Source organism: Taudactylus pleione, unplaced genomic scaffold (genome assembly GCF_031769625.1).
Source record: "Taudactylus pleione unplaced genomic scaffold, aTauple2 ptg000391l, whole genome shotgun sequence".
In the NCBI taxonomy this organism is placed as follows: Eukaryota; Metazoa; Chordata; class Amphibia; order Anura; family Myobatrachidae; genus Taudactylus; species Taudactylus pleione.
Genome location: NW_028284792.1, coordinates 15,337,547 through 15,364,645, shown reverse-complemented (window position 1 = coordinate 15,364,645; position 27,099 = coordinate 15,337,547). Strand labels below are relative to the sequence as shown.

At 43.4% G+C, this 27,099-nt stretch overlaps 1 protein-coding gene across 1 annotated transcript in view; it reads left to right on the top strand.

Moving 5' to 3' along the window:
- Positions 1-27,099, top strand: part of LOC148507586 (pinopsin-like) — a 163,373-nt gene that overhangs the window by 103,364 nt on the left and 32,910 nt on the right. Inside the window, exon 3 of the mRNA XM_088445870.1 lies at positions 6,928-7,161. Coding sequence (XP_088301996.1) covers positions 6,928-7,161 — 234 coding nt within the window. The remainder of the gene's footprint in view (positions 1-6,927; positions 7,162-27,099) is intronic.

The window sequence follows — 27,099 nt, the reverse complement described above, 5'->3', positions numbered from 1 at the left end:
CTTGGAAAATCCCAAGAAAAAGGGACATTTGCAGAACATGCTTACATGGTCAGACCTTGAGATCACCATTTTTATAAGATAAATTGAAATAAAATTACTTCTGCACCAGTATAGATCAGGTATGTTCTGTGTGAGGCCACATTTCCAATGTGGGTCCATGACAGGGTTGGGTCTCGGTTAGATGCATATGTTAAAGTAGCCCCTGACCACTGAACATTAACTTCAGGGGGTAAATTTACTAAGATGGGAGTTCTATTAAGAAGTGATATTGCCCATAGCAACCAATCAAATTCTACTTCTCATTTATCTAGCACCTTCTAGAAGATAATATCTGGAATCTGATTGGTTGCTATGGGCAACATCACTTCTTAATAGAACTCCCATCTTAGTAAATTTACCCCCTGAAGTTAATGTTCAGTGGTCAGGGGCTACTTTAACATATGCATCTAACCGAGACCCAACCCTGTCAGGTACCCCCAAGAATCGATTCCTCCTGGCACTTTATACAGTACATGTACTAACACTACACAGGGGTTTCAAGTCTCAAGTGGACTCCTTAGTGTTCACCAAGTACCATTGCAAGATGAGATGGACTTTTCAAGCAGTGAGTCTGCAGGTTTAAGGTCCCCCAGACTAGCTCAGGATGAGATTGGTGAGGGAAATAAAACACTTGGACTCTTGTGAGAGCCACTAAGGTATACTAGCATTGGAGAGGCACATTGGAGCAGACAGAAGCTTAAAGCCCCAATGTGACTGCAGGACTGCAGCGAGAGACTCACAAGTGTAATTGCTGGACTGCAATCAATTACCTTCTTAAGTTTCAACGAAGATCAAACATATCTCCTCCAAGAATCCTCTCCGGGTTGGTCAGATTACAAAAAAAACAAAAAACAAACACAGGTTTAACCAATACCTCCAAATTGCACCTCCAAACTCATGGTATTATTCTGTAATAAGTTATAAGATTTAAGTATGTCCAGTATAATTTGACTTATCTAATAAAGTTGTTTTTTTTGTTTTTTTTTACAGAAAGGGATCTGGGTAAGGTTAAAGGTTGGTTTATAGTTCATCATTTTCCAGTGACTCCTATATTAAGAGGTTAAATTAATAAACATGTGGTTCACTAATACATGTAGTCTTATTGATATTTCAAATTATCAACTGGTATTTGTGTTTTCTTGTTAATAGAAATTTTGTTCAGATTTCCAACAGTACAACTTTATTTTTATTATTATTGTTATTATTATTATTATTATCCTTTATTTATATGGCGCCACAAGTGTTCTGCAGCGCCTTACAAAGTACAAATAAGTCTACAAGAAACCAGTGACTTACAGTACAATACAATGCAGGACAAGGACATGGTTTATACAGTATTGCTGCATTAGCGATTATAACACTCAAAATAAGCAGCAGGGTGTAAGCAACCGAGAGCCGTATTCGATTTGAGCGGACCCGCGATACTTTTTCACCTTCCAGGACTTTTCACCTACTTCGCGTGTTTTGCAGGTGGAAAAGTATTGCGCGCGTGCCCGAGCATCGCCGTATTCAATTTGAAAGTAGGCGAAAATGGGACCCAGCAAACTTAAACAAGCAGAAAGTACTGTCAGATTTGGGGAAATCAGCCTGACACCCCCCAAAAGATGCTCTGACATGGGGGTTCCCTATGATACCCCCCGATTTGGCTTGCTGAAGGTATTTCTTGTTATGAAATGGGCTCAATATCTGCTAAATAGCGTTTTTGTATAAGTGGTGCAGAATAGTATTCAGGAGGGTTTTTTTGCAGAAAATAACTTATCCCAGCAAATTTGGGGTACTTGAAAATGGGGGACAGCATATTTTAAAGTTGCTAAAGTTAAGTTTAAAAAATCGTGAAAAATCCACCTGCTGCAAGCCCCTGCAATGAAAAAATACCTGGGGCATACTTGGGGACACCCCCCCCCCCAGAGTCAAGTTCGCTAGTTTTTAACTTTGTCCCCCAACATTTTTTTTTTTGCCCCCAAATTCAAAGTGATTTTTTGGGGTGATCTTAAGTCTTTTTTAAAAACGTTTTGACACAGTTTACCTTTGGGGGACTGTCTGAAGGCTGCACAGGTGGTTCCCGCAACATTGCACCCCAAAACACCAATTCTGCACTTTTTTCCGCCTGCTATTCATAGGCAAAACTTTTCCGTCTATTACATTGCATTGACTTTCCGCCTAGGCGAAAAGTCTTCCAAATTGAATACGGAGTAAGGTCAAAACAGGCGAAAATGACATAATCGGTGAAAAGTTTCCGCCCAAAACACGCAAAAACGGCTTTTTGCTTCAAATTGAATACGGGCCCAAGTGGGGAGTAAGGATTAGATGAAAGTATAAGTAAGGAGAAGCACATAAGGGAAGAGGGCCCTGCTCGTGAGAACTTACATCCTAACTAATATGTTTCAGCCTAAGTGAATTGACGCAATTATTTTATGGGTCATTAAAGGTCAAACAAAAATAATAATGAGATATTTTTTATTTAAAATGTCTGTATACTGTGTTTGTCAAGTAGAATTCCCTGCCTCACTGTTTAAAGGTTAATCAGGGTTCGGAGTTGCCACCACATAAAGAAAACCTGAAGGTTGGACCATTGTGAAGGTAACTCCAATTTACACCTGTACTACACAATTAGTCCTTCACAATTATCAGGATTACCACAGAGCCTTAAGAGATCTTGAGTTGATTCCATACCTGGTTTCTACATTTTTACCTTTAGCAGTTGCCACTTATTGCATTTTGTGTTCTTGAACAGTGAATTTCTGCTGAGATCTCTTAATTGTTGATATGTGTAACTATTTGGCAGTAATAAGCAGAGTAGATAGCATACACCAGGGGATTCACTGATTGCAGTAAACAACTCAGGACTTAAACCAGGACTATGGTTTATTGTATAGTGGTATGCTTGTACAGCTGTACTCGCAGTTAAGTATATACAGTCAGAGTCCTGTATGGAGCGGAGTTTGAGAGGAGCATACAGATCACCCGGCAGTGATGGTATGTGGGTAGCAGTGCAAGGATAAAAAGCAACACTTCTCTGTTTCAGTGTGGGGCTCTTACACAGTGACAAGATGGAGCTGCTCATGTGCAGAAGACATTCCCCTGAAGGAACAACATGGAGACTGCACAGTAGCACACTCCATATTTCAACATTAATAAATTCCTATGCTTTCATTGGTTGTTGAGTTTTTCTTTGCTAAACCACTACTACATCTGCTCCTTACAATTTAAGGATGAGACGATTGGTAAGCTTCCGAGAAATTTGAAGTGATGAGGTTTTGGTGCTCAAGCCTGATCACGTGATCACGGTGACCAGGGGGTGGGACAACATAAATGTAATTTAGTTCTCTGAAAGGCTTACAATCCCACCAGCTGTTACTACAGTAATACCCCTTTTACACCGGAGCTAAAACCTGGGTTTTTGAAGGGTTAACCCGGGCAGCTCCCTGGTGTAAAGGGGAGAGAGTTGGATCACCGGGTCGAGTCACCCGGCAATCCAACCCAGGTAACTAGCAGGGTTTAACACGGGCATAGCCCGTGAAACCCTGCTGTGAGAACAGCGCACTCCGGGTCACGATGATCTGGAGTGCGCTGCTAGCCTGCCGATTGGTCCGGCTTCAGTGGCGCTTGGAGATGACGTCATCTCCAAGCGACCACTTTCACTCCGGAAAAGCCGGGTCTATGCAGACCCGACTCCGGTGTGAGCAGCGCCGACTCGGGAATATTCCGAGTCGGCGCCGGCAATATTCCAGGTCTGATCCGGATAGGAACTTTGTGGAAAAGGGGTATAAGTGGCCATCTCTCCCTTTATCAAATGAGAACAAATCATGTTAAAGTGCTTTCTCCCCTTTAGTTTGCTAATGTGTCTCTGTAATGTCCCAATAAAAACAATATTAACTTTAATACGCTACCATAATACATTTGTACTGAAAAATAAAATAATAAAATTCACTTGGGTGTATTACAAAATATATTGTTATTTTCAGTGAAATCAACCCAAAAGAAATGTGAACATTGGTTTGGCCATGTGAGGTGAAACCTTCTGATCCTTAAGGGTTTATTAAATCCTGTAAAGACATATATTGACTGTGCTTAGCAATACCAGGTCAGCTGAAACTACCTTGGTGAGCAATTCTCCTCACAGAGCCTCCACGTACAGCAAGAGATTTTTTTTATACTGCTGGATTGATTGCCGAGCAATATATACAGTATTAGGCGAGGGACAGCCCTAATGTGCTGCTCTATGGCTCACTGCCATTCTTTAAAGAAGCTTTAAAATAAAGTGTTTACCATTAGTCTAACAATAGAACATTTTGTAATTCCCTCTCTGAAGGATGCATTTCTCTAATATGCAGACAGAGAAGGAAACGCAAGTGGTGAGAGGAGGGGCGAGAACTGGTGATATGGGGAGAGTGGGCTTCTCTATTATCCTTTTTGTACAAAATCAGCAACAAATATGGAAAACATTTAATTACTTACATGCAATTTTCTGTTGCAACAAAGAGTCTGTTCCCTAGTGCCACATTATCCGGATACAGGGGATGCCGGCGCTTAGAATACTGGCGCCGGAATCCGACACCTGTCAGAATCCCGACCGCTGGCACCCCGAAGGTAAGTAGCGGGGTTGGGGGGGAGGTTTAGGGTTAGGCACTTGGGAGAGGGTTAGGGTTAGGCACTCGGGGGGGAGTGTTAGGTTTAGGGTGTGGGGAGGGGAGATTAGCTATAGGCACTAGGGGGGAGGTTAGGTTTAGGTACCAGGGAGGGAGGGTTAGGGTAGGGAGAGGGGAAGGATTAGTATGCCAACCAACAAGTGTCGGTATACTAACCCTATCGGGATCCCTGAGCGCCCATCCCGTTCCCTAGTTCTGTACTCAAAGTATATATAAAATGTGCCAGACGGCCTGATGCTGAGTGGAACTTAAGCCAGCCTGCTTAGTGCCCATAAGAGAACGCATACATATTCACCAATGCAGAATGGCAATGAATTTCTGGCACTTACCTCATTACCTGATTTTGCCTTAAAAAACCCCCCACTGTTTTAAATCCTGTGGCAAAATCGCCAAATGGCCAAACTTATTGCCCTATTGCCCTGAATATCATTTTAGTTCAACATATTTTTATAGGTAAAAAAAAAATCATACACTGAATAGATTTATTGCCATCAGATAAAACTGCTTCCTATTTAAATTACCATTAATATGGGAAGCCAGAGCATAGCATTTTTCCCACAAACTCATTGTAGTCTTTTTTTATCTTAATTTGCCATTAAATTGTGCCTCCTAGTTGACTAGTTTACACCATTCAGTCTGTACTTCATCTTCTATTTTATTTGTAATAGCAATAAACTGTTATGTGTTCATACTTTGCGGTAATATTAAATCTTGTCACATTGACAATTCAAAAGAAAAGCTACAACATAATATGAATATGTTTAGCTGCATGGATATTTTACAAAAATTACAGATTGAGGGCTAATAAAACTACATACATCTATTGTCAAATTGTGCCAAATACTGTAGCCCCCTTTGTTGTGCCACAGGAGATATAACTAAGCAGCCCACCTTATGTTCTATTGCAAAGCATTTTACTGAGTGAATACTGAAAACTTTTTTGCACTGCTATTGATATAAAATCCGAAGTACATGTAGCCTGTACACCACTAGTGATTTTGCATGCTATAGCAGGAAAGGCTAGAGACTCTCGGACTGGGACATGAAGGGCCCACCGGGGAAAGACAGTGGTAGGGGCCCAGGCTTAAACGGTGTAGCCAGCCTCCAGATTGGTGTAGCCAGCTACCACAAAGGATTGGCTAACCATTATAGAGGACAACATGGAGACTACAGTGTATGGTCTGTTCATCCATGTTCCTGCTCTACCAGGTAACTGACTCTGTAATAGAGTAACAATGTATAATTCAACCCGACATTAGAAAGGGAGGTGGAGCCCCCCGGGGATTTCCCCCCCTGTGGGCAGTCCGACCCTGGACCAGAGACCCATATTAGTGAGCGGCGCCATCTGCCCTGTCACACAACATTGGGCAAATTTACATTGCCACAATTGTGAGAAAGTATAAATTGCCCTAATTCACAGCCCTAATGCCCTAATTCACAGCCAGTCCCAAATGTGGATCCAAAATTGACCTGCACAACAAACAATGTGAGTTTGCTCTATGTTAAACTAATTAATCAGTGGCTCGCAATTATGTGGTTAGTGGTTTTAAAGTAGCATGCATAAATATAGTTATTTTAATTGATATTGTAATATCAAGATTGGTAAGAAGTAGTATAGGAAACACTATCACACAACATTTTATGTATGGTAATAATATACATTACTGAGTAATAAGTGCAATATGTCATTGTTAAGAGCAAAACAATTCACATTTCAGAATTCTTAAACAACTGTGTGAAATAGAATGCAGGAAGTTGGCTGCAAATAATAACTCAATGACTACTTGTGAAACCAATTTCATGATAAATTACTAGGGATATATATTTACTAAAGTGAGAGTTTTTAGAAGTGGAGATGTTGCCCTTAGCAACCAATCAGATTCTCTATATTATTTTCTAGTAGGTGCTAGTTAAATGTTAAGTAGAATCTGTTCAGTTGCTATGGGCAACATCTCCACTTCTAAAAACTCTCACTTTAGTAAATATACCCCTACTCTCTTTCTGTTAGACCTTCAAATTAAAGATTAGCAAAATAATTTCCGGAAATAGAAATATTCCAATTCTCTGATAAAACTTTGTCTTCATCAATATAAGTATTATGACAACAGCTAGGTAACAGAATGCTAATTTCAGCACACACTAGTATTAATGCTGAAATAACCATAGAAATGTGTTTATTTATAAATAGCATACTGTAGATTGCTGTTAATACTTATTTTATCATTTTAAACTGGTTTAGGTTGGAAAAATCAGAAAATCTACAGCCCGAAAGAGAGAGTATCATGTCCTGTTCATGGTGGTTACCACGGTCATCTGCTACCTGATCTGCTGGCTGCCTTATGGAGTAGTTGCTTTGCTTGCTACATTTGGGAGACCCGGAGTGGTGACTCCAGTTGCCAGTGTTGTACCATCCATTTTGGCCAAGAGTAGCACAGTATTTAATCCATTAATCTATATATTTATGAACAAGCAGGTAAGTAACCACTTTATTTTAAGCTTTATGCAATTAATAAACGTAACAACTGTATAAGGTGAATGCTGTTTGCTGTAAGACATCACCAATGCAAGTGGCCTACAGATCATTAGTAAAATGCCCCCATAAACTATCATTTCTAATCCTCACATATCGTGGCAATAAGAAATATAATTTATTGGCTACTAGCTGGAGTACCCGGCGTTGCCCAGGATTTTAAGAATGTTTGTTTACACATCATCCTCCAACCAACCTCTCCTTAGGCAGGCCACACGAGAAGTGTGACAAACTTTCCCATCAACAGTCCTAAGGTATTCAAATGAAGTAGAACCTGTAACGATGTATAGCAAACTTCGGAGATAGAAGCATTCAAAATTTGTAGTCTGTACAGTGTAAACACGGCCAAGAGCTTCTGTTGCTCTGATACCAGGATGACCATCTACAGCGACTCCCTGTTTCCTGCACAGAAAAACTTTGGGAGAAGCATTCCATGTGTAATATTTTGGCAGCTCACAGTACAGCAGGGTCCTTGCAAAGTCATCAATTTGACACAGTTGGAAGAATGAAGTAAATGTTGTTGCGTAATTTGGTATAGTCAGAGAGATGAGAATGTTGGGAAAGCCTGCTAAAGCTCTCTTCGATGATAAACATTAAGATCATGACAAAACATGACAATATAAAATGCTTGCTCAGAGGCTCTACCCATATGTCGTCAGGCCCCACAATGAGCATCCAGCAAAAATTGTGTTTATTAATTAATTCAAAATTAACAGTAATTAATTTCCATTTCAAATTTTTTTGTTGCCTTCACCATGTTTTAATACTCTCATATGTAAAATGTCACGATCTTCGCTTGTAAACTGTGGATTTGGATAGAAAACAAAAGTACAGAATGACAAATTTTCGCTTTGATATAGTAGAGAAGATAGAAAAGAAAAAATAGTAGATAAGCTAAATCCTTTTCTAATTCCGTACCTGACCTGTAGAGGGTGAATGCTATGCAAAAATTGTGGTTTCTAATTCATTAAAAAGTAACAGTAATTAATTTTTTGATTTAGTAGTGAAGATAGAAAAGAAAAAATAGTAGATAAGCTAAATCCTTTCGTAATTCTGTACCTTACCTGTAGAGGGCGAATGCTATGCAAAAATTGTGTTTTTTATTCATTAATTAAAAATTAACAGTAAATAATCTCGATTTCAAATTTTTTTAGTTGCCTCCGCCATGTTTTAATACGCTCATATGTAAAATTTCACGTTCGTGGCTTGTAAACTATGGATTTGTATAGAAAGACAGAAGGACAAATTTTCGCTTTTATATAGTAGACTAGCTGGAGTACCCGGCGTTGCCGGGGATTTTAAGAATGTTTGTTTACACATCATCCTCCAACAAACCTCTCCTTAGGCAGGCCTCACGAAAAGTGTGACAAACTTCCCCATCCACAGTCCTAAGGTCTTTGAAGGAAGTAGGACCTGTAATGGTGTGAAGCAAACTTCGGAGATAGAAGCATTCAATATTTGTCGGATGTACAGTGTGAACATGGCCAAGAGCTTTTGTTGTTCTGTTACCAGGATGACTGTGTACTTCCTGGTTGCTGGATCGCACTATGAAATGCAAAGCAACTACTTCCAGTTCCTTGTGTAGCTGTTTCCAGCATTCAGCGTCTCCACGGTGTATAAGATTCATCCAATCGGTTTTACCCTTGAGGGGCTGACAAAGGAATGAACTGGAAGTAGCATCTGTGCATTCCATAGTGCGGTCCAGCAACCAAGGAGGTAGACAAAACAGTTTGGTCACCACTGTTGACACCATCTGGTTGTGTAAGCTCATGCATGAGCAAGTATAAATAAAAATTTGTGCTGCAGAGCTGCGTTTTTGCATCCCAGTATAGTTGCCATCTTTATGGGCCTGACTGTAAATCAGATGGATCTCTCCTCATGGATGCAGATATACATTTTTACCATATTCAGACTCATAATAAGCCTGGCTTAATATCAATAGTGGTTCCTCAGTGCAGGTTTGCTGACTGTGTCGGCAGTGCAGGGGTGTTCTCAATGCAGGGTGCCGGCGGTGTCCTTAGTGCAGGTTTGCTGACTGTGTTTGCAGTGCAAGGGTGTTCTCAATGCAGGGTGCCGGCGGTGTCGGCAAAGATGGGGTGCCAGCGGTGTCCTCAATGCATGTGTGCTGACAGTGTCGGCAGTGCAGGGGTGCTGGTGGTGTCCTCAGTGTGGGAGTGTTGTCAGTGTCGGCAGTGTGGGGGTCACTAAGGGTGTCCTAAGTATGTGGGGCAGCATTGCAGGGGTGCCAGCAGTGTTGGCAGCGGTGGTGTCGGCAGCGGGGGTTGCTGCCAGTGGAGGTGCCGGCGGTGTCGGCAGCGGGGGGTGCCGGCGGTGTCAGGCAGCGAGGGATGGCGGGCGCCATCTTCTTTTGCTTCCTTTGTGCATATTAAATGGGCTTAACGCTGATTGGCTGATAGCCTGATAGACGGCTCTCTCAGCCAATCAGCTTTAAGCCCGCTCAATACAAAATCTTGCGACCTGACAGCGGCATTGCAAGGTTTTGCCTCGGGTGAGGGATCCGGGGCAGGCAGGGAGATCCGAGCTTGGCTCGGATCGCCCCGGATCCCCAAAATTCGGGTGGGTTCGGTTCTCTGAGAACCGAACCTTCTCATCCCTAATAAATTCATACAGCATTTAAAAGGTACTGTAAACTCCATGCGAGAGCCATAGTAAATGATGTTCAGAGACTTAGATTATATTCTACAGAATAAAATTCCATAATTCCTTAGTATGTAGCAAAATGCATGTTATAAAATCAAATTATGAAATGAAAAAAAAATACAATTTTTATATTTTTATTATTGACCTTGCAGATGGCCCAAGACGAATGGTGTCCAAATCTGCATCTAACAAAAAACCAAACAGGACAATGCTTTTATTCTTCTTTGGTGTTTCAGGTGTAGAACCATGAGAGATCTTGGCTTTTAAACTGTAGGCTAAATTCTTTTGTAATTCCATATATGACCTGTAGAGGGCGAATGCTATGCAAAAATTGTGGTTTTTAATTATTTAAAAATTAACAGTACTTAATTTAGATTTCAAATTTTTTTAGTTGCCCTTGCCGTGTTTTAATTAGGGATGAGCGGGTTCGGTTCCCTGAGAACCGAACCCACCCGAACTTCGGGGATCCGGGGCGATCCGAGCCCAAGCTCGGATCTCCCTGTCTGCCCCGGATCCCTCTCCCGAGGCAAAACCTCGAGATCTGCTGTCGGATCTCGAGGTTTTGCCTCGAGCGGCCATTTAAAAAAAAATGCCTTTGCCTTTAATGGGCAAAGTGCTGATTGGCTGACAGAGCCGTCTGTCATGGCTCTCAGCCAATCAGCATTATGGTGCTCATTTGCATGTAGCACGGACTCGTGAGATCCGTGCTACATGCATCTGTGTGATTGACAGTGACACAGAGCACAGATGGGTCAGTGAGACCCGTCTGTGCTGCTGTGTATTTCAATGACACAGATGCACGCACGGACCAGGAGATCCGTGCTACTTGCATCTGTGTCATTGACACAGAGCACTAACGGGTCCGTGAGACCCGTCTGTGCTGCTGTGGTAAATAAAAAAAAAAAAACCTGTGTAAAAAGAGAAAAAAATGGCGTCCTCCCCCCCCAAAAAAGAGCAACCAGCCCCGGGCATTAGTGACCCAGTGCTGGGTGTGCTTAAATACAGGGGACAAACGACATAGGGGTCCCCTGTACTTAAACACAACCAGCACCGGGCTAGTCAGAACCAGAGCTGGTTGCCAAAATACGGGGGACAAACGACGTAGGGGTCCCCCGTATTCTGCGCAACCAGCTCTGGGCTCTGATCCGGTCCTGGTTCTGGAAATACAGGGGAAAAAAATGAGTAGGGTTCCCCTGTATGTTCCAGAACCAGCACTGGACTTTTTCTAGCGGGGGGCTGATGCCACAGCCAGGGGAGCCCTTTCACCGGGCCCCCCAGCCGCAGCATCAGCCCTGACCGCTAGTCAGCCCAGGCCGGGGATCCCTGGAGAGCTGGGGACCCCCCCAATAAAGGGGTCACCCTCTCCAGGGCACCCCAGGCCCAGGCTGATAGCCCGGGGCTATCCCCGCCACCCCTGGTGGCGGTGGGTGGCGGGTTGATTGTGTGGTGTGGTGTAAATAAAGAATATCAAACATTGTCTTTACAAGTAGAACTGCAAGTCCCAGCTAGCCTGCCCCGCATGCTGGTACTTGGAGAACCACAAGTACCAGCATGCAGGGCATTAAGGGCCCACTAGTACCTGTAGTTCACCTGTAAAAAAAATGTTTAAAAAAACACAGGACACACACACCGTGACAGTATAAGTTTATTAAACATACATACACACACACACACACACACACATGTACACATACTCACCTATGTAACCCTGTAGCATCGGTCCACTTGTCCGGTAAAGTATCCATAGGGGACCTGTGAAAAAAAACATACTCACCATCTCCTATGCGAGGTTCTGTCCTCTTCGTTCCAAAGTAGGCATCCCCGGACTTGGCAAAAAAAAAAAACGAAAACGCGATCCACGAACTTAGTACCGTTCTATAGAACGGTACTTCCCGAATGAGAGCTTAGCGGCGGGGTATCACCATGGAAACCCCGCTGCTAAGCGTTCATTGGCTGAGAGAGGCCATCTCCCGTCTCTCTCAGCCAATGAACGGCTCCCTCCATTGTAGTCAATGCTGGGAGCCGCAAGGTTATTAAAGTTTACCCTGCGGTTCCCACCATTGACTACAATGGAGGGAGCCGTTCATTGGCTGAGAGACGGGAGATGACCTCTCTCAGCCAATGAACGCTTAGCAGCGGGGTTTCCATGGTGATACCCCGCCGCTAAGCTCTCATTCGGGAAGTACCGTTCTATAGAACGGTACTAAGTTCGTGGATCGCGTTTTCGTTTTTTTTTTTTGCCAAGTCCGGGGATGCCTACTTTGGAACGAAGAGGACAGAACCTCGCATAGGAGATGGTGAGTATGTTTTTTTTCACAGGTCCCCTATGGATACTTTACCGGACAAGTGGACCGATGCTACAGGGTTACATAGGTGAGTATGTGTACATGTGTGTGTGTGTGTATGTATGTTTAATAAACTTATACTGTCACGGTGTGTGTGTCCTGTGTTTTTTTAAACATTTTTTTTACAGGTGAACTACAGGTACTAGTGGGCCCTTAATGCCCTGCATGCTGGTACTTGTGGTTCTCCAAGTACCAGCATGCGGGGCAGGCTAGCTGGGACTTGCAGTTCTACTTGTAAAGACAATGTTTGATATTCTTTATTTACACCACACCACACAATCAACCCGCCACCCACCGCCACCAGGGGTGGCGGGGATAGCCCCGGGCTATCAGCCTGGGCCTGGGGTGCCCTGGAGAGGGTGACCCCTTTATTGGGGGGGTCCCCAGCTCTCCAGGGATCCCCGGCCTGGGCTGACTAGCGGTCAGGGTTGATGCTGCGGCTGGGGGGCCCGGTGAAAGGGCTCCCCTGGCTGTGGCATCAGCCCCCCGCTAGAAAAAGTCCAGTGCTGGTTCTGGAACATACAGGGGAACCCTACTCATTTTTTGTCCCCTATATTTCCAGAACCAGGACCGGATCAGAGCCCAGAGCTGGTTGCGCAGAATACAGGGGACCCCTACGTCGTTTGTCCCCCGTATTTTGGCAACCAGCGCTGGTTCTGACTAGCCCGGTGCTGGTTGTGCTTAAGTACAGGGGACCCCTACGTCGTTTGTCCCCTGTATTTAAGCACACCCAGCACTGGGTTACTAATGCCCGGGGCTGGTTGCTCTTTTTTGGGGGGGTGCACGCCATTTTTTTCTTTTTTTACACAGGTTTTTTTTTTTTTTTTTTACCACAGCAGCACAGACGGGTCTCACGGACCTGTCATTGCTCTGTGCCAATCACACAGATGCATGTAGCACGGATCTCCCGGGTTCGTGCTACATGCAAATGGGCACCATAACGCTGATTGGCTTCCTGTCTGCCACTGCAGTGCCACTCCTAGATGGGCCACGTGTTTGTGCCGCCCCCTTGTGTCGCTTAGCATAGTCATCCAGCTTCCTCGGTACAACCTTTTGGCCTAAAAACAATATTGTGAGGTGTGAGGTGTTCAGAATAGAGTGGAAATGAGTGGAAATTAATGTTATTGGGGTTATTAATAGCGTAGGAACAAAAAAAGGCCCATTTATGTGATTTTAGCGGGTTTTTTTTATTTTTTAAGAAAAAATCCAGATCCAAAACACAAAACCCAGAACCCAAAACACGGAAGGGTGGTTTTGGCAAAACCAATCCAGATCCAAAACACGAAGAAAGATCCAGATCCAAAACCAAAACACAAAACACGAAAAGTGTCCGGTGCACACCCCTAGTTTTAATACGCTCGTATGTAAAATTTCACGATCTTGGCTTGTAAACTGTGGATTTGTATAGAAAGACAGAATGACAGAAGGACAGAAGGACAAATTTTCATTTTTATATAGTAGATTTAGCAAAATTCCTTTGCCAGGACAGTTGCACCTGTAAGAGCCTGTCCTGGACAAGATAAAATAATGAAGTGATAGCTTACGCCAGGGGTAGGCAACCTGTGGCACTCCAGCTGCTCTAGGACAACAAATCCTAGCATGTCCTGTCCCAGTTTTGCTGTTAGGACATGTTAATACTTTAATAGTGGCTTCAGACCCAGCTTGCCTACTGTGCCACTGCCTGTGCAACTATCAGGCTGTAACTGGGCATATAGAAAGATCTTTTCAGTGCTTGGTAAATAGGCCAGTTTTCAACTCTCCATAGAAAATTATTGGAACCGCTTGTGTGACCGAAAACACAGGGATCATCACAGATATCTCCTTTATCCACAAATAAAAACATATTAAGCCTCTGTGATAGTTAAGTAATGCATCAAAATACAATAATAAATAGGTCCATAAGTATTATATTGTGAGCATACTAACTCTACTGGGACACCTAGCCAAATATTTTACTTCACAGCAGTTGCATAAAATATCTGCTCTGAAATGCATGAAATATGCTATTTACTCACTAAGTAATGTACAGTAGCATAGGGAAATGTTTGCAATATTTATAATAATTGTGTGAAAACATCCTTGTTACAGCTTGTCTAAGTAATGTAATGTCTTTTCCTTGAGCTGTGCAATTTGAAACAATTTTGATTCCAGGCATGCAAAGCAAATCCACGTTTTTTGCATACTTGTGCAGCGTACTGTAAGCCTGTCGTCTCCTTCATCCATAGACAGAAATACCTGACGAGTGGGAAGTCAGAGAACTCATTGTCAGGATTTTTATCCTTGTATATTGGGAGACAATAATTAATTACACAGTGAGGATACTTACTGGTCACCATTAGTAGCGCTATACAAAACATCCTTATACTGTAGCATAGAGACATAACCAACCCTGTTTCATTGTGCACTATACCAGATATAAGATTACCTTAGAACTGGAGTTAGATTGCCATCTTGTGGTAGTGCTTTGTATAATCTACGGTTCAGCAGACAGCCGTAGGTAAAAGATATGTTTTGACTTCTATACTCCATGCAACGTCAATAGCTAGTGTACATAAAGTACACACATGCACTCAGAGCTTTGCCCATAACCATTCCCGGAAAAAAATGCACAGGCAGTTATAAACACAAACTCACACGCATGACATGGTGTCCAAGGTTTTACATGGATCAAGTAATATGTATGCATAAAACTGATATGTTATGTGATCCATTAACCATTTACAGCTTCAAACTTTGCATACCAGTGTTCATCCTGTCATCATATACACCAGGGGTCAGGGAACTTTTTTACCTTTTACCCAAAAATATATTTAGATACGCCGACGTTACCCCCTTGATTTGAAAGGAAGGAAATCATATAGTAGTGCCCCTCTATAATGCCCCTGTAGTAGTGCCCCCATATAATGCCCCTGTAGTAGTGCCCATATATAATGCCCCTGCAATAGTGCCCCCATATAATGCCCCTGTAGTGCCGCTTGTACAAAAACACACCCCAAAAAAACACTTACCTTAATCCCCGCTCCAGCATCTGCTACCATCTTGTCTGCCCGGCTGCTCCTCGGAACTATGGGAGAGACGTCATGACAATTCTCTCATAGTGCACATGGAGAGAGCCGGAAGCTGGAGGTCAGAACAGAACTCCAGCCTCCGGCTAACGCGGCGCTGCAGGGAAGGAGCCGGGTGCCCGCTGGTAATGACATCTCAGCGGGCGTCCGGCTTAGAGCCTCCCTGCGGCACAGCCGGGCATGCATATGAAACATTCTATATTATAGAATGATTCATATGCATGCCCAGCTGTCCATCCATTTCCCCCAGGAATTTAATTTTTACCCCATGTGGGGTAATTTACCCCTGTTCCCTGACCACTGATATACACAGATAAGGCTGCTGTCAGTGCTGTGCGACAGCAATGTAACCATATATACGAGGGTGGTTCAATAAGTAAGCTAACAAGACCTCTCACGTGTGTAATGTTCTCTATTTCATTCTAATTTCCCACCAGGCCAGGGCAGGTAGACCACTGCTTCCCCTCACGACCATTAGACTGTGCCTCATATCAGTCATAGGGGTCTATTTACTAAGCAGTGTTAGGAGACAGAGTGAAAAGTGATAAGAAAGTGATAAGGTGCCAGCCAATCATCTCCCAACAGGCTGTGTTTGAAAAATGACAGTTGGGAGCTGATTGGCTGGCACCTTATCACTTTCTTATCACTTTTCACTCTGTCTCCTAACACTGCTTAGTAAATAGACACCATACTGTCCAACATCAGTTGTAAGATGGCGGGGCTGCCGGAAACATGGTCAGACATTTAGGTGCGTAGTGTGATCAGATTTGTGTCTAAATGGCACATCAGCAGCTGAAATTCATTGCCAACTTATCAGGGTGTATGGCGATAATGTTATGTCACAGAAATAGGTTTGGGTTTGGTGCACTGCCTTTGATAATGGCAGGACAGGTGTTCAAGATGAGCAGCATGAGTTGTTACGGTGCTACCATTGGGAGGTACTGGACCATCCACCCTACAGCCCTGACCTGGCACTGGGTGATTTGCATCTCTTTGGACCATTGAAGAAGCACCTGGAAGGGAGGCGATTCGTAACTGATGGTGAAGTTCAGCAAGCCGCTATGTCCTAGCTTCAGGCGCTTGACAGTGATTCCTGTGATAGATTGCCTGGTGTACCATTGGAACAAATGCTTAGACAAGTATGGGGACTATGTGGAAAAATAATCTGTACCAAGGCCATACTATGGATTAAATAATACGTAAATATGTACGGAAGGATAGGCACTAGGGGGAGTCCTAGGGTTAGGCACTAGGGGGGTTGCCGATGCCGGAATCCTGATACCAGTAAGAATCCTGATGCTGGTATCCCGACCGCTAGCATCCGTATGGTTAGTAGTGGGGTTAGGGGGTGGGTCAGGGGTTAGGGTTAGGCACTAGGGGGAGGGCTAGGGTTAGGCACTAGGGGGGTTAGGGTTAGGCAGTGGGGGAAGAGTTAGGTTTAGGCAATGAAGGGGAGATAAGACTTAGGGTGAGGGGAGGCTCAGGAGTAGGGTTCGGAGTAGAGTTAGGATACTTACCAACAGGTGTCAGTATCCTAACCCGGTCGGGAAGCCAGCGTCAGGATTCTGACCGCTGGGATCACGAGCACCAGCATATCGTACCCAACCCATATGTACTGTATGAGTTGACAAAATGTACACATTGAGAGGTCTTGTTACCTTATTTATTGAACCACCCTTGTACAAACAATATAATAAAATACTAATGGAACACACAATGATAATATGGCTGTAGGATCAATAGTGTCATCAATAAATAATTAAAAATAGAGTCGTTAAAATTAAATATTTTTGGTCAGAGAAAAAAAGTGGTGAAGTTAAAAACAATTTAATATCATTATTTAATTATACATTACATTTCATACATGGATTATATGTATTATCTATATTGAATTCAGAGTCAATATGAACCAATTTTGAGGGTAGTCTACTGGGTCCCAGAAAGGTGGGACACCCTCCTGCTCCCTGTGCTCACCCCCCAGGCATCCTTGAAGTGGTGTTTAGAACAAGGGGCAGTGATGATGTGATTCACTACGAATTGCAGCCAGGAATCCTAACAAAATATATGAGTATGGCCACAGTTAGGCGATTAGTGCCACCCTGCACCCATCTGGGCCGTTCTCTCCGAGGAACTCCTGGGGAGGATCATGACGAAGTCAGCAAGTGTGATATGAACACTACAGCAGCAGACGTCTAAAGAGCAAAATTTAGGTTTGTCCATAGCAGCAATAGTTCCCAGAATGTCCAAAAGCTACCGTACACTGCCAGAGATAGAGGAAAATGATCCGAAATAATAAGTTCAAGATTCTTTGCATTACAATTGTGTTAACACCTTAATATGATGGCATAAAAGTATCAATATGAGTCAAATCTTTTATTCACATAATACATGTTATATAGATGAAATAAAGTCACTGCCGTGAGAGGTGAGTGGAGCACTGCACTATGCCCTAAGGCAGGAGCCGCCACTACAGGGCATCCTCTGATTTGCCCATTTTAGTATTCAACAAATAGAGAGGTTCACCCAGAGGAACCTATTTGCACCCCTTGCATCGCAACATGGGTTTTCCAGGTTCAAATTTGCACTGTTTAGTGGGATTTGTTGCTACAGTAACTTCAAATGAAGCCCATACTTGTTAAAGTCCAGGTCTTTGCAATATCTCACACATGACATCACACCATATTACAAGGTCTATGACATTACATTTTATTAAGTCATTGTTTTGACCCACAGTACACTTATAACAGACAAACACAGAGGAGAAAGGACAAAGAAAGTCCTAGTGGGTTATATCACACTGAGTAAAATGAATCCGGATATTGACAGTAATCTAAAGTATTATCCAGTGTTCAGGGAGCTCCCTCTGTGCACAGGGAATCCCTCACACATACTCATATCATCTGTCTGGATCTTTGCTCCACAGGTATTCCCTCAGATACATATGCTGTGATGTTGTGTGTGCCCTGCCTTAGAAGCACTCGTCACACCTATCCGTGTTTCTGTCTATGTACATGTTTGGCTTCTGGGAGCACCCCGTGTGTTTATATACTTTCTGGTACCTTCATAAGGTGGTAGGCATAATACCCTTTACCAGTGCTAGCACCACACTCCCCCCTATACACATAATATTTATGTTAGTAAGTGGCTAGTAAAACTATCAAAGAGGAGATCTAAAAAAAAAAAAGGACTGTTTCGGGATGCAAATCCAGGATTACATATAGAAATTATTTAACTGCTCTTAAAAGAATCAAATACAAATACAAAAGCAAGTTAAGAAACAGAAACCCAACAGGTTTTACAAATCACATTCATTGTGTCAGGGACAACTTGATGCCTGTAGTGGGATAGTTAGAGACCTAACTGACATGGAGGTCTATGTACTAAGGGCCTGATTCAGAGCTGAACGCTCTGACCAGAGCGCTCGCTCTGAATCAGGGCCCTCCTCTATGAAAATGGAGCGGCCTCCTGGCCGCTCGTATAGCTGTGGGTGACCACCCACAGCATATGCGAGCGGCCAAAAAGATGGTCGCGATGGTCTTGACCATCGCGACCATCAGGCTTGCGACGAGACCCTGCGGTAGGGTCTCGCTGCCACAAGCCCTGGAGTGATTTTGGCTCTATCAGAGCCAAAATCACTCCCACTGACATCACTAGTGATGTCATTGGGGCCGGCTTCAGACGGTAGGCGTTCCCATGGGAACGCCTACATCTGGCAGGCACGCCCCCGGCACGCCCACCAAAGGGGGCGTGCTGTCAATCAACATCGACAGCACGCCCCCTTTGGTGCGAGACCCGGAGCGATGGAAAGCCCGTCGCTCCCCGGGTCTCGCGCATGCGCACGACGGAGCTCCCTCCGTCGTGCGCATGCGCAGTGGGGAACATCGACACGCTTGCGAGCGTCCTGACGCTCACGAGCGGGTCTGAATGACCCCCAAAGCCTTGGGGAGAGAGAGAGAGTAGTTGGAGATAAAGTACCAACCAATCAGCTCTTAATTGTCATTTTTCAAAACATAGGGGTCTATTCATTATTAACTAAAATTATTTGGAGATAATTAGGTTTAGAACTCGCATTGGAGTTCTACCTAATTATGGAAGGAATTCATCATTCCTCCAGCTCTATAAGTATCTATTTCAAAAAGATGCAATTTTTGTGATGACAACTTTTTCTGTAAAATACTTTTCCCTGCCTGCTCTAACATAACACTGCTGTTGTGCAGGCTGCACATGCACCGCTCCATTCACAGAAGCAGTGCATGCGCAGCAAGTATAACATCAGCGATAAGTGTTTAATAATATTTAAATTACATTTTTTAGTATATTATCCCCGCCGCTACCTGCTGCTGCAGCGTGAAGAATATCCCCTCTTGTCTGTCCCCCAGGGGCCCTTGTAAGTTCTTCTTCTATTTTTTTAATTAACTGTTTTAAAGTAAATAATAAACAGTTAATTAAGCACTTACAAATGCCACTGGGGGCCGAATAGAGGGGATACACACCACGCTGCAGTAGCATGCATCGGCGGGGGAGGAAGCCGGCCAGTATGAAGCGCAGAAGGGGGAGGGAGGAGGGGGGAAGTCCTGCTGCAGTTCCACTGCTTCAGAAGCTTGTGAAGCCACTCGGGGGCTGTACACCAGGCGTACAGTAACACCATCAAGTTCCAAAAATACATAATTTTCTGAATTTGATGAATGGCATAATTTCTATATCCCCATGAGTGTGGAAATTAATGTAGCAGGACTGTAATTAGGAGATATTAGTGATATCTCTTGCGTTACTAGTTTAATGAATGGCTCCCTTACTTAAAATTAGAAATGTTTGTAAAAAAAATTAATTATGTTATAATGAATAGGCCCCTCAGCCTGTAAAGTGACAGTTAGGAGCTGATTGGTTGGTAATCTATCTCCCTCCACTCTATCTCTCTCCAAGGGTTAGTACATAGACCCCATGGTTTCTAATCTGCAATGTATTTTAGTTCTGGGAGGTGTAGGAAGTAATAACATTAGGAATGCATTGAATTTGGTACTGCTTACCATTGATGGTGTTATCAATTCTTACTGGGAACAAACTTATCATACTAATCAATATAATTTTCTAAAGATACATCCATTACATTACATAGTATTACTGCCAAATACAGGTGGACAATACTTCAATTCAGTTAAAGAACCCATGTGTCTTGCTGGCTTACCTCCATAATGCATGTGACATGCACAATAAAGGTTCCTTGAAACTCAATAGAGACATTTTCTAACACTAAAAGACACATGAAGACAAGCTGACATTTAGGGCTCTATTTACTAAAATCTGCATATTGAATGCAGATTGTAGTGTGATATTACCGACTGAATTTGCATTGCGAATTCAGGCAATATCACAGGGATTTACTACAAATACCTTGCAGGGACAGAGCTTGCGGTAAAGCTCTGTCCCTGCGAATCCCATCCGTACACTAGTCACGGCCGTCGCTGCTACCCCCTTGTCACTAAGTCCCACCTCTGGTGCTAAGCCCCGCCCCTGTGTTTCCCCCCCTCCCTTAATTACACTTACCTGCATGATCCAGGCTCCGGTGATGTCCTCCATGTCCTCTGGTCAGGTGATCTCCCATACTGCACTGGGACCCGATCACCTGATGATTGAGCCACAGTGCACTATGGGAGACCAGCTGACCGGAGGGCGGCCATCACCCGGAGCCCTTATCACCGGTCCCTGGAGTCAGGTAAGTAATTTTTTTTTTTTACAATTTTTTTATTTTTTTTTACAGTAATCAGCTTGCGATCTGTATAGACCACACAGCTGATTACTGGGACCAACTCCCGGCTCTGCTCTCCCCGTTAGAGCGGAGCATGAGTCCGGTAACCAGGGGAGACCCTGGATAATGCCACCTGCATGTGGTGTTATTATCACAGGGCCTCCCCCGGTATTTTTTTCACATTTTATTTTTAGTAACTCTGGTCGGATCACATTTCCTTACAATTATGGGAAATGTGATCTACTTACTAAAAATAAGTGATACTTAGGGGTTGGAGTAGAATTTTATGAATTCTACTCCAATTGTCCTATAATAACTATAGGTGATACTGAAATAATGTGAAAAGGGTGTGAAAATGACCTTTTTCACTTTATTTTAGTCAAAATAATGTTAATAAATAGAGCCCTTAGTGATTAATACTTATGTAAAACACAGTGAAACATTACCACCACTTTATGACATAATGTCTATGCCACAAACTGTAACCATCTTTAAGCCGCAATTATGTATTTGATAAAATGCTTAGCTGGGTTATTTTTGATTTGCTAGATTTATTGTAGTGGTCTATTATGACCTTGCATGCAGCCAGAACTCCATAGAAACCTGCACTTTTCTCTGGAGATTGGCGATTGCAGGACTTCATTGGTTAACGCACGAGAAAACATATATTTAACCTATTTACCAGCTTTTAATCCAGCACCAATGTTGACTGTTCATGTGCACAGCACTTTCTCCATTTGCCAGCATCGTCAGTATGAGGTGTAAGCATTGGCAATTAGTATATACAGTACTATAGCTCAAAAAAAAGTCACTGTTTGGCATGGTTTTATCTCATTGTATTTTCTGTAATAGTAATTCAATAGTAACCTTTTCGTAAAACCTATTACTATTCATAATGTGAGCTGCATTGATAAGTTCAAAGTCACAGCTATCCAATACCACTATAGTTGTAGTAGATGTACAGTACAGTATATTGCCTGCAGCTTTGTATAGATGAACATCTACTTTAAATGCAACAAACGAAGGAAACCCTCCAGCTGCTTCTTTTTAGAAAGCATAATAGTACCAAGATAAGACAAATGACTTCCCTCACCAATACTCTGCTCAATGAGTGGAGTTTCCTTGCTCAGACATCATATGAAAAGAGAAACAAAAATATCACACAATAGTGCAATTCTGATACGAAAAGTTTGTACATAAAGAAGTGACTATAACTCCACAAATGTAGAGTTTGGGGTAAAAATTCACTGTGCATTGTATATCAACAACTTCTCCCAGGATATGCTTATCTCAGGCTGGGTGGATCCTCTGCAGAGATATAGGGCCGTATTCAATTAGCTGCGAAAAGTGCCGTTTGGAGAAAAGTTTTCTCTGATTTGCAGTTTTTGCCTGTTTTCAAAGTATCTCCATATTCAATTCCCCAGAGTTTCGCCTACACAGAAACTCCATAGGAAAAAACAGGCGAAAAGTTTCTCCAGCAAAAGGCAGGAGAAAAGAAGTGCAAATCCATATTTTGGGGTACAGATGTGGGTACTAGGTTCAGAACCCTATGGACACCCCCCTAATGACTAATATGGCAAAACATTTTTACAAATTGACTTAATTCACCCCAAAAAATACATGTCATTTTTGGGGCAAAAGTGAAAAAAGTGTTGGAAAATGGAAAAAAAAGTGGGGGGCCTGGTACTTTAGGGGGCTATATGGTTGGGAGAGGTGTTTTGGGATTGCACAAGTCTGCAGCAGGTGTATTTTTGAGATTTTTTATATCTTCATTTTAGAGACATCAAAATATACTAGTACCCATTTTCAGGTACCCCAAATTTAACCTCGGTATTTATTTTTGTGAAAAAACATTCATTCTATAATTTTTCCACACATATACAAATACGCATTTAACAGCCCTTTGCAACAAAATAAGTTCACTAAATATCTTTATTAGGGCTTCTACTACTATTTTATATTGATTCCCAGGGTCACTGAAGCTTTTTATGAGGTACAGATTGATTTCCCCCAAAAAAGATGTGCTTTTCGCTAGTTTCGCTTTGGGCAACATTCGCCTATCCGTGTTTTTGCGTGTTATACAATTGAATAGGGCGAAAAGCAGGGACACGCATGGAGAAAACATCATGGCAAAACATGCAGATTCAATCCGCTTTTCACCAGATGGTACTTTTCATGGCTAATTGATTTCGGCCCATAGATGGAATTAGGAGACAGAAACAAATATAGTGTTGTATGTATACAAAAAGTTGCAGTTTTATTAAGAGAAATTCTCCATTAATAACAAAAAATAAAAAGATCAGTTGATAACACAAGTGAAGGTATGGCTGAATGTATGTTCAAATAATGGACAATGTACCAGTACCAGTAAATAATAAACATACAGCAGTAAGTATAATCAGAGTAATGTAGTCTGACGGGATGCAATCGGGAAACCAGCTGTCTTAATCTCGACAGCCGGCTTCCCAGCTGCTTTATCCAGGCGAGGGTGAAATGCCTGGCGTCTAGATGTAGATTCCGCTCATTTCCCCGAAGCCGGGAGACCGTGCCCGGCATCCTGATCGAAGGGATGCCAGGTGCCGTGAGCGGACAGCCGTGGGGGGGAGGGTTTAGGTTTAGGGCACCCGGGGGGGACAGGGTTAGGCACTCCCCCGGGAGAGTTAGGGTTAGGCTAGGGGGAGGGAGGGTTAGGGTTAGGCACCCCCCGGGGGGCTTAGGTTTAGGCAGCAGGGAATGGGGGGGGTTAGGGTTAGGCACTTAGAGGGGGGATTAGGTTTAGGCACTTGGGGGGGGAGGTTAGGGTTAGGCACCCCTAAGGAGGGTTAGGGGGTTAGGTCAGGTTAGTTTATACTTACCTTAGGGACGATCAGGATTTCCAGTGCTGTCTAACTTCCGCTGCCAGGATCTCTGCTTCTGTCGGCCTGCTACTGCCAGGAATCGAACCGCTGGCCAGAGGGCCGGCGGTATTTCATACCGATTCCAGTCTAACACATCAGGTGAAAAGATGGAACTGTACTGTGTTCCCACTTGTCTGGCAGTGTTGAAAAAGGTATATTCTGGAGGCTACAGATCCTCCTTTTATCTTCTCAGCATGTCACAGGTGCTTTCACAGGTAGTGTGAGGATACTGGGCATTATTTTTGCCCTATAACTCTTCAGCACCTTGCAAAGTACCCCAGTACCTTTATGAGTCCTTTTAGATCACACAGGAAGTGACACAATAGCAAAGGTACAACGTTACCTTTATTTACATACACACTAATTCTACATCTAAAACAGCAACTACGAATTATATATACAGAATCGCCAGTAGTATTAGCTAAACTTCAGGGACCCTACACACATGTCCTTACAACAGAGGCCCCTTTTAATGTTTAATGAGAGAGGCTGCTGTGTGACTCCACACTTCTCAGAGAAATGGCTTCTCCATCCTTTACTTGCCATTCCCCACCTGATTGTCCTCTGCTCGCCAAGAGCAGGGCGTGCCGGCCAGTCACCTAGCTCCAGCTAGCACACCAGCCGCACACCACGGGACCGCTCCAGTGGGAGCATACACATTGGCTGCATATCTTATGCCAGACATTCCTCCGTATAGCCAGGTCTGTAGATGGCTGGCTGGCAGGATCTCCTGACTCCTGTTCCCAGCCCTGCCTGTGTCTTGCCCCTCCAGCTAGGAACTTCACTCCACTCAGATCTCAGATCAGAACTCCCTAAAAAGCCCTGCGGTTGGCATTTTGAAACCTCTGATTTTCCCATGGTTAGGTGACACCCCTGAACCCTAGTATTGGGTGGTTTGAATGCCGGGGCTGGCCACAGAGCAGTTAGTGAGTATGTCAATCCCCTCTCCCCTCTGTGGATTTCAGGTGCCGGTCCGTCTGGCACGGAACATACTACTACAAAGCAACTTAATCATATTGATAAGAGGGCTGGCTCCCCTGGGGCTATAGGAGTCTCTGTTAACCCCTTCTTGTCATTTGTGATGTCAGATGCCTTACAGCTGATTATAGCTTCCTGTTTTCAGCTTAGAGAGGGAGCTGTGTGTGGTATCAGCTTTGGAACTTCCTGTGGGGGATACTAGCAGGCATACACAGTTATCTGGCTGCCTGTACATTCCAGTGGGAGGGGTGATGTCTCCCCCTGCATACTTAACACACATTACAAAATCATTACATATGTCATATACATCCTATAAGTAACATATCAGGCTTTACAGATATTTTACACTGATAGGCACAAGCACTTGTATATACAGTTTACCTATTACACAGAGCAATACAACATGTTCAGACTCATTGATATAAGATCCTAATAATGTCCAATACACAGTTCTGTCCACAGCAGTATGTGATGCACACACACTCCATCTGCATTAAAATGGGTCAAGTCCACTCACACATAGGGCGGAATTCAATTGATTTATGAGGTCCAGATCTCCCGTCTAAAATGACAGGAGATCGCGGACCGCTATTCAATTGATGCCGTTTTCGCGCTGATCGCGCCCGTAGAGGTCAGGTTTAGCCGCGTAAAGCAGCTAAACCCAACCAAAGTGCTGGGCGCGACTGCGAAAAGTGTTTGGGCGCCCAAACAGGTAACTTTTCACACATTTCAGCTCTCATTCCCCTGGGGCTGAGAGCTGAAATGTAGCGCTGGCAGCTGATCGCGCCCGACAGGAGCAAGGAATTGAATAGCTCCGTTGGGCGCGATAGGGGCTGGAATCAATTGAATTTCGCCCATAAAGTGAACTGCCTCAGCTGGGCCCTCTCCTGATTATCTGTTCTTCCTGCCCTGATACACTGGAAAGCAGGAACAGGCTGTAAAAAGTACACGACTTTGGGATTACCCCATACACTGCAGGTATAGTACAAGCCCCCCGCACTTGGGTCGTCACAGGTAGGACTCTGTCTTTAGATGTTAAGTCCAGGCTTCCGGTCAGTATAAACTCCGCCAACGCATTTCAAGTATATAATAGTCTTCTTCAGGGCTGTCTATATATGTGTGTGTATCTTTTCACCTCTGCAGATGATCCACTCAGCCTGAGTCAAGCATATCCTGGGGAGGAATTGTTGATTTACAATGCACAGTGAATTTTTACTCTAAGCAAGCAGAATACTATTGGAGTGATGTACACCCCGAACGCTACATTTGAGGACTTTCTTCACTTGTTTGAACACAAACTTTTGATAGTAGAATTGCACTATTGTGTGATAGTTTTGGTTCTCTTTTCATATGATGCATGAGCAAGAAAACTCCACTCATTGGGCCTGATTCTGCTTTTGGAATGGTAAGATTGAGCAAGTAACTGTGCACCATAGTAAAACCATGCTGCACTGCAGGTGGATCAGATATTAAATGTGCAGAGAGATTTTGATTTTGGAGGGGTCCAGCATTTGTAGGCTACATGCAAAATCAGCCAGTATTTACCCACAAGCCAAAAAAAAATTATGTATTTGCACCCCTTGCATTGCAACATGGCTTGTCCAGTAACACAGTTACTTGCTATCTCTTACTCTATTCCCAACTCTATATCAGGCCCAATGAGCAGAGTACTGTTAAGGGAAGTCATTTTTCTAATCTTGTGGTACTATTCTACTTTCTGAAAAGAAGCTCCTGGAGGGTTTTCATCTTTTGTTGTTGGTATTCTATACTGTTGTCTCTGGGTACCACTAGGACGCACTCAGGATCAGTGGCGGATCTAGACTATTGATTTAGGGAGGGCAGTTTAATGATAATAACTGACTCCTCCTTTTTTCTATCTTGGCACCTCCCCTTGGTGACTCATACTGTGCCGCCTCACACAGCCAGACATCAACTCAGTGTGTGGCCACAGACAAACGCAGGATTCGTAGGAGGGGGTTTTCCTTGTGTGTGTGTGTATATATATATATATATATATATATATATATATGTACAGTGTATATAGTATTGCACATTCATATATTATATAGGACACATGCACATACACACATTACATAGGACACATACACACATGTATATTACATAGGACACATATGCACATACACATATTACGTAGGTCACATACACACACAAATATTACATAGGACACA